This window comes from Salvelinus sp. IW2-2015, linkage group LG9 (genome assembly GCF_002910315.2).
Source record: "Salvelinus sp. IW2-2015 linkage group LG9, ASM291031v2, whole genome shotgun sequence".
NCBI lineage: Eukaryota > Metazoa > Chordata > Actinopteri > Salmoniformes > Salmonidae > Salvelinus > Salvelinus sp. IW2-2015.
Window position 1 is genome coordinate 26,122,881 of NC_036849.1, and position 9,191 is coordinate 26,132,071.

Here is a 9,191-nt window from a genome sequence, read left to right on the forward strand (position 1 = left end):
AGGCCTACAGCTGACGATGGTTATGGTTGCAAGATTGCATTAAAAGTATCTGGTACAGAGGTGGTAGACTACAGTATGTTCAGTTGGATCAAAAAGGTTTAGGCCTAATCAGTAACATAATTCATAAATACTCATCATCATCTGTTTAACCTAATTTCTACCAGCATGTCACCTGTGCAACTATAGGAGAAAAAACTGTATATCACCTTTACTCAACACACTGGGACACATAAAAAGCTCTCCCTCGCCCCCCACTTGAAAAAAATCTGACCATAACTCTATCCTCCTAATTCCTGTTTACAAGCAAAAATTCAAACAGGAAGTACCAGTCACGTGCTCAATACRGAAGTGGTCCGATAAAGTGGATGCTAAGCTACTTGACTGTTTCGCTAGCACAGGCTGGAATATGTTCCAGGTTTCATCCTATGGCATTGTGGAATTTACCTCATCGATTACCGGTGTCATTAATAAGTGCATCGACGACGTCTTCCCCACAGTGACCGTACGTACATATCCCAACCAGAAGCCATGGACTACAGGCAACATCTGCACTGAGCGAAAGGCTAGAGCGGCCGTTTTCAAGGAGTGGGACACTAATCCGTRCGCTTATAAGAAATCCCGCTATGCCCTCAGACGAACCATCAAAGAGGCAATGTGGCAATACAGGACCAAGATCGAATCCTACTACACCGGCTCTGACGCTCATTGGAGGTGGCAGGGCTAGCAAACTATCCCAGATTACAAAGGGAAACCCACCTGCGAGCTGTCCAGTGACGCAAGCCTACCAGACGCGCTAAATACATTCTATGCTCGCTTCGAGGCAAGTAACACTGAACCATGCATGCACCAGCTGTTCCGGACGACTGTGTGGTCACGCTCTCCGTAGCTGATGTGAGTAAGACCTTTAAACATGTTAACATTCACAAGGTCGCAGGGCCAGATGGATTACAAGGACACGTACTCAGAGCATGCGCTGACCAGCTGGCAAGTGTCTTCGCCGACATTTTCAACCTCTCCCTGACCCGAGTTTGTAATAACTTTGTTTCAAGCAGACCATCATATTCCCTGTGCCCAAGAACGCGTGAATGAAGAACGCCAAGGTAACCTGTCCTAATGACTATCGACCCGTAGCACTCACATCTGTAGCCATGAAATGCTTTGAAAGGCTGGTCATGGCTCACAACAACAACATCATCCCAGACACCATGGGCCCAATCCAAATCGCATACCGCCCCAACACAGCCACAGATGACACAATCTCTATTGCATTCCACACTGGCCTTTCCCACCTGGACAAAAGGAATACCTACGTGAGAATGCTGTTCATTGACTACAGCTCAGCGTTTAACACCATAGTGCCCTCCAAGCTCATCACTAAACTAAGGACCCTGGGATTAAACACCTGCCTCTGCAATTGGATCCTGGAATTCCTTGACGGGCAGCCCCCAGGTGGAGAGGGTAGGCAACAACACATCCGCCACGCTGATGCTCAACACGGGGGCCCCTCAGGACGATGAGACACCCTACAGGGAGGTCAGAGATCTGGCAGTGTGGTGCCAGGACAACAACMGGTCCCTCAATGTCAGCAAGACAAAGGAACTCATCGTGGACTACAGGAAACGGAAGGCCGAGCACACCCCCATTCACATCGATGTGGCTGTAGTGGAGCGGGTCGAGAGCTTCAAGTTCCTCAATGTCCACATCACAAAGGACCTGTTATGGTCCAACACACCAACACAGTCGTGAMGAGAGCACAACAACACCTCTTCCCCCCTCAGGAGGCTGGAAAGATTTGGCATGGGCACTGAAAGTCCGTATTGCCCAGCGACAGCTCCGAAACCTGAAGGATCTGGAGAAGGTCTGTATGGAGGAGTGGGCCAAAATCCCTGCTGCAGTGTGTGCAAACCTGGTCAAGAACTACAGGAAACGTATGATCTCTGTAATTGCAAACAAAGGTTTCTGTACCAAATATTAAGTTCTGCTTTGCTGATGTATCAAATACTTATGTCATGCAATAAAATGCAAATTAATTACTTTACAATCATACAATGTGATTTTCTGGATTTTTTTTTACATGCTTTGTAAGTAGGAAAACCTGCAAAATCGGCAGTGTATCAAATACTTGTTCTCCCCACTGTATATACCAGACTGTGTCAGAAGAAGACCCTAACAATTGTGTATAGACTCCAGTCACCCAAGTAATAGACTGTTCAATACGGAAAAAGTGCAGTCTCAAAAACCATCAAGCGCTATGATGAAACTGGCTCTCATGAGGACCACCACAGGAAAGGAAGACCCAGAGTCCCTCTGCTTCAGAGGATAAGTTCATTAGAGTTACCAGCCTCAGAAATTGCAGTCCAAATAAATGCTTCACAGAGTTAAAGTAACAGACACATCTCAACATCCACTGTTCAGAGGAGAGACTGTGTGAATCAGGTCGTCATGGTCGAATTGCTGCAGAGAAACCACTACTAAAGGACACCAATAATAAGAAGAGACTTGCTTGGGCCAAGAAACACGAGCAATGGACATTAGACCGGTGGATATCTGTCCTTTGGTGTGAGGAGTCCAAATTGGAGATTTTTGGTTCCAACCACCGTGTCTTTGTGAGACGAAGAGTAGGTGAATGGATGATCTCTGCATGTGTGGTTCCCACCGTGAAGCATGGAGGAGGTGTGATGTTGTGGGGGGCTTTGCTGGTGACACTGTCRGTGATTTATTTCGAATTCAAGGCACACTTAACCAGCATGGCTACCACAGCATTCTACAGCGATACGCCATCCCATCTGGTTTGCGCTTAGTGGGACTATCATTTGTTTATCAACAGGACAATGACCCAACACACCTCCAGGCTAAGGGCTATTTGACCAAGAAGGAGAGTGATGGAGTGCTGTATCRGATGACTTGGCCTCCAGAATCACCTGACCTCAACCCAATTGAGATGATTTGGGATGAGTTGGACCGCAGAGTGAAGGAAAAGCAGCCTACAACTGCTCAGCATATGTGGGAACTCCAAGACTGTTGGAAAAGCATTCTAGGTGAAGCTGGTTGAGAGAATGCCAAGAGTGTGCCAAGCTGTCATCTAGGCAAAGGGTGGCTACTTTGAAGAATCTAAAATAGAAAATATATTTTGATTTGTTAAACACTTTTTTGGTTACTACATGATTCCATATGTGTTATTTCATAGTTAAAAAAATAAACAATTATTTAACCTTTATTTAACTAGGCAAGTCAGTTAATAACAAATTCTTATTTACAATGACGGCCTACACCGGCCAAACCCGGACGGCGCTGGGCCAATTGTGCGCCGCCCTATGGGACTCCCAATCACGGCCGGTTGTGATAGAGCCTGGATTCGAACCAGGGTGTCTGTAGTGATGCCTCTAACACTGAGATGCAGTGCCTTAGACCGCTGCGCCAAATAGTAAAAATAAAGAAAAACCCTTGAATGAGTAGGTGKGTCCAAACTTTTGACTGGTACTGTATATATCTGGACCCTTTCTATCTAAAATGATCTGCCGAAATTGTTGCAACCCCTATTACTAGCCTGTTCAACCTCTCTTTCGTGTCATCTGAGATTCCCAAAGATTGGAAAGCAGCTGCGGTCATCCCCCTCTTCAAAGGGGGGACACTCTTGACCCAAACTGCTACAGACCTATATCTATCCTACCCTGCCTTTCTAAGGTCTTCGAAAGCCAAGTCAACAAACAGATTACCGACCATTTCGAATCCCACCGCACCTTCTTCGCTATGCAACCTGGTTTCAGAGCTGGTCATGGGTGCACCTCAGCCACACTTCAAGAGCCTAAACATATCATAAACGCCATCAGATAAGAAAACAATACGTCAAGCCGTATCATTGCACCTGCCAAGCCTCGGGGACTCTGTCAATCACCACATCCCATCTCGGCAACATCGATACCTTGAGTTCTCATAGATGCCTTCGCCTGGTTCACATCAACTAACTTTCTCGATAGAGTCAGTGATTCAAATCAGGAGGGCCTTTCAACCTCTGCGGCATTCATTGGGTCCACAGGATCAATATCTGGCCACTCCTTCTCTGTATACATCAAAATGATGTCGCGCTTGCTGCTGGTGAGTCCTATCAACCCTAACCAGGACGACACCAATCGTAAAATCTGCCCTCTTGGACACTGTGTAACAACCCTCCAACCAGCTTCAATCAAATTACAACCTCTTCCGTGGCCTCCAACGCTCTACATACAAATATAACCAAAGCAGCTTTCAACCGATCGGCTGCCTGCGAGCCTGCCGCCCGTGTCCAGCATCACACTACCGGACGTTCTGACTTAGAAACGTGACAACTAACCAAATAAACCTAGGATGCGTAAGACCGTAAACTCCCTTCCCAGACACATCAAAACATCTTCCAATCCAAAAGTTAAAGTCAGCAGAATGTCTATCCTAAATTCGCAACAAAGCCATCCTTCACGTTCATGCGCAAACTACCCTCTGTAACGACGCATCCTACCAGATACGCGAAGTCTTCGGCGAGACGTCAATTACAAAATAAGCCCACAATAACCCTATACCAAAATAAATGAAATGCATCTATACACAGTCCATCCTTGATCACAAAAGCCACCATATAACTACCAACCACTGCGAACCTGTTAACGCCTCGTAGCCCTTCGTTCATACTCGTTCACAGACCCACGCTCCAGGTCATATACAAAGACCCAGGTAAAGTCCCCCTTACCACCTGGGCCCACCTCATATCAGCTACCCACCTTAGCACGCGCTCGCACATTAATACTCCTGTCACGAGCCCAAAGCCAAATTTCCCTCTTTTGCCGTGCCTTCCTTGCCAGTTCCTCCTGGAAACGAACAGCAAAATCTCTGAAACTGGAAACAACTTATCTCCTCACTAGCTTTAAGTCCATCAGCACAGAGCCAGCTACAGAACGCACCTGTACAGCCCATCTATTAATTCAGCCCAAACAACTACCTCTTCCCCTACTGTATTTATTTATTTATTTTGCTCCTTTGCACCCCATTATTTCTATTTCTACTTTGCACATTCTTCCACTGCAAATGTACCATTCCGGTGTTTTACTTGCTATATTGTATTTACTTCGCCACCATGGCCTTTATCTCCCTTATCTCACCTCATTTGCTCACATTGTATAGACTTATTTTTCTACTGTATTATTGACTGTATGTTTGTTTTACTTCATGTGTAACTCTGTGTTGTTGTATGTGTCGAACTGCTTTGCTTTATCTTGGCCAGGTCGCAATTGTACATGAGAACTTGTTCTCAACTTGCCTACCTGGTTAAATAAAGGTGAAATAAAAAAATATATTAAAAATATATATATTCTTTTGCTCATCTTTTCGTACTTTTTAACTCGGCATTGTTGGGAAAGGGCTCTTAAGTAAGCATTTCACGGTTAACTCGACACCTGTTGTATTCGGCGAGTGTGACAAATAAAATTGGATCATCATCGTCATCATCATCACCACCACCACCACCACAGAAACAAGGTTTGTCTATGCAATAAGCTATTGAATCACTCCTTGGAGAGGTTATACGCAGAACACAGCAATTGAATTTAAAAATAACAAAAATTACAAAAGCTCCAGTTTATAGTCCTATTCATGAATATCCTCATTCAATTAATCTGTGCTTCACATTCCGAGGATTATGCACATAAGGTGGTGTGGTGGTGGTGGTGTCGTGAATGAAAGCATATTGCTGCAGTGATTTATACAGCGTGGTGTTGCATGTTGTTTATGGATACACAGCGCCATCTGGTTTCACTGCATGGCCTAGCACAACAGAGGGAGAATATTTGGCAATAAACCCATGCATGGTCTAGTTACAGGCCTGGGCAGTTCCAGTCTTCTGGGGCCTGATTGGTGTCACACTTCTCCCCCATCCCTAACAAACACACCTGATTTAAACTAATTGCATTTTTAACTGAAGATCATGATTAGTCGATTATTGGAGTCAGGTGTGTCAGCTGGGGCAAAAGTGTGTCACCAATCAGGCCCCCGAGGACTGGAGTTGCCCAGGCCTCTACCACAACAGTGGGTGATGTACAATATTTGGCGATAAGCCCAAAAATGTTTATGACACTGCAAACATTTACAATACCACATTATATGCTGTATTAGACTATAACAATATAACAATTACGCAAGACAACGGTTACATTTGTCATTACTCCCAGCAGGAATGTGTGAGTGTTGGTGTGTGTGTGTGTGTGTGATTGAGAGTCTATCTGGGGTCATCCACGGTCATCATGCTAACAAAGTCTTTGTAGAAGATGAGGTTCTTGTCAGGGTCCATTGCAGCTGACAACATCTCCTCCATCTCTTCCTGGGTGAAGGGCTCTCCTGCAGAGAGGGACACATACCCACAATAGATCTTTATCGATCCATTATACAGAGACAACCAAAACATTTGCTAACACAGCACCAAACACGCCATACACACACACACATACACACACACTGGGCGCAGCACAGGGTCAACCACAGAGGAGCACCCCTGGAGAAGTTTAGGGTGTGCCTTGCTCAAGGGCACAACAACAGTAGGTGGCTCCTGAGTTATTGATGGCAGTTGCCAGACTGCCTTTATAACCTTGAGGCTACTTCCACCCCCTAGCAGGGTTTCTCAAGGTTGATTCTGAGGAACCATTATATGCTGCATGTCACTCCAGCTGAGCATCTATTACATAYTGATAAGTCATAAGTACATATGCTAGGTCCAAGGGAATCAACACACTGGAAACTGGTAAGAATGAACACTAAAGTCAACCAGAGACTGTATTGTTGTTCTGGGAGATATATAATCATATAATGCTTGTAGAGTGGATTGTTATCTGTCAGTGTCTGTSTGTCCAAACCTTGGACCACTAGAGGGCGTAATATCATCTTGCCTTACACAAAGCCCACATAAGTGTTAATAAACAGTGACAAGATATGATATATTTGTGACTTCAGGCCAATGATTCTGTGGTTTTATGTAAGGAGCTCTATGTTGCTTTCACCTTACCTTCCTGTGTCATGTACTTTGTGAGCTCCTCCAGTTCCAAATGACCCTTTTTCTGCTTATCTAGAACCTGCAAAGATATTTTAGATGTTTTTCCCTCTTAGCAAATATAAAGATCATAGAGTGAGGCACGCATAGGTGATGATTCCTATACAAGTCTGCAAATGAGGGAAATTAACCCAAAGATTACCAGTATACAGCTCGGCAATACGAGGGAACCCAGTTGGTAACCTATACAGGGTCTGCAATAGAGGAATTCCCAAGGTAACCTGATTTACCAGTCTGCATTAGAGAGGAATATAAACCTGGAGAGATTTTACTCTATTACAGTCTGCAATAAGGTGACCCAAGGTAACCTATACAGTCTGCAATAGGGGGAATTGACCCGAGATTACAATATACACTCATGAATAGGAACAGTACCTACGAGCTGGCAATAGAAGGGACTGACCAAGGTAACCTATACAGTCTGCTGAATTAGAGGGACCCAAGAGTAACCGATACGAGTCTGCATATGAGACGGGAACCCAAGGTAACCTATACAGTCTGCAATAGAGGGAACCCAAGGTAACCTATACAGTCTGCAATAGAGGGAACCCAAGGTAACCTATACAGTCGTGGGCAAAAGTTTTGAGAATGACACAAATATAAATTTTCACAAAGTCTGCTGCCTCAGTTGGCATGATGGCAATTTGCATATACTCCAGAATGTTATGAAGACTGATCAGATGAATTGCAATTAATTGCAAAGTCTCTCTTTGCCATGCAAATTAACTGAATCCCCAAAAAACATTTCCACTGCATTTCAGCCCTGCCACAAAAGGACCAGCTGACATCATGTCAGTGATTCTCTCGTTAACACAGGTGTGAAAAAGCAGAGAGATATCAGGGCACAGGCTGATATTCTGCAAAAAGGTACAGGGATTGGACTGCTGAGGACTGGGGTAAAAGTCATTTTCTCTGATGAATCCCCTCTCTGATTGTTTGGGCATCCGGAAAAAACTTGTCCGGAGAAGACAAGGTGAGCGCTACCATCAGTCCTGTATCATGCCAACAGTAAAGCATCCTGAGACCATTCATGTGTGGGGTGCTTCTCAGCCAAGGGAGTGGGCTCACTCACAATTTTGCCTAAGAACACAGCCATGAATAAAGAATGGTACCAAACACATCCTCCGAGAGCAACTTCTCCCAACCATCCAGGAACAGTTTGGTGACAACAATGCCTTTTCCAGCATGATGGAGCACCTTGCCATAAGGCAAAAGTGATAAACTAAGTGGCTCGGGGAACAAAAACATCGATATTTGGTCCATGGCCAGGAAACCCCCCAGACCTTAATCCCATTGAGAACTTGTGGTCAATTCTCAAGAGGCGGATGGACAAACAAAAACCTACAAATTCTGACAAACTCCAAGCATTGATTATGCAAGAATGGGCTGCCATCAGTCAGGATGTGGCCCAGAAGTTGATTGACAGCATGCCAGGGAGGATTGCAGAGCCTGGAAAAGTAGGGTCAAGACTGCAAATATTTACTCTTTGCTCAACTTCATGTAATTGTCAATAAAAAGCCTTTGACACTTATGAAATGCTTGTATTATACTTCAGTATTCCATAGTAACATCTGACAAAAAATATCTAAAGACACTGAAGCAGCAAACTTTGTGGAAATTCATATTTGTGTCATTCTCAAAACTTTTGGCAATGACTGTACAGTCTGCAATAGAGGGAATTAACCTAATATATTCTATACAGTCTGCAATAGAGGGAATTAAACCCAATATTATCTATACAGTCTGCAATAGAGGGAATTAACCCAAGAATAATCTATACAGTCTGCAATAGAGGGAATTAACCCAAGATAATTATCTATACAGTCTGCAATGGAGGGAATTAACCCAAGATTATCTATACAGTCTGTAATAGAGAGAATTAATCCAAGATAACCTACACACCTCTACATACAGAACCTATACAGTCCATTACCTCAAAGGCCTGGAGCATCAGGTCCTCTGGATGGGCCGGAACCTGCAGAGTAACACACACACACACACCACACACACACACACACACACACACACACACACACACACACACACACACACACACACACACACACACACACACCACACACACACACACACACACACACACACACACACACACAGAATAAGAAGT

The 9,191-nt window shown here is 44.4% G+C and overlaps 1 protein-coding gene across 1 annotated transcript in view; it reads right to left on the reverse strand.

Annotated features, from left to right (window-relative positions):
• Positions 1–5,736: 5,736 nt before the first annotated feature.
• efcab2 (EF-hand calcium binding domain 2) overlaps positions 5,737–9,191 on the reverse strand; it is a 10,021-nt gene continuing 6,566 nt past the window's right edge. Inside the window, 4 exon segments of the mRNA XM_023993847.2 lie at positions 5,737–6,360; positions 7,022–7,088; positions 9,000–9,028; positions 9,031–9,041. Of these exon segments, the coding sequence (XP_023849615.1) occupies positions 6,242–6,360; positions 7,022–7,088; positions 9,000–9,028; positions 9,031–9,041 (226 nt within the window). The 3' untranslated portion in view covers positions 5,737–6,241.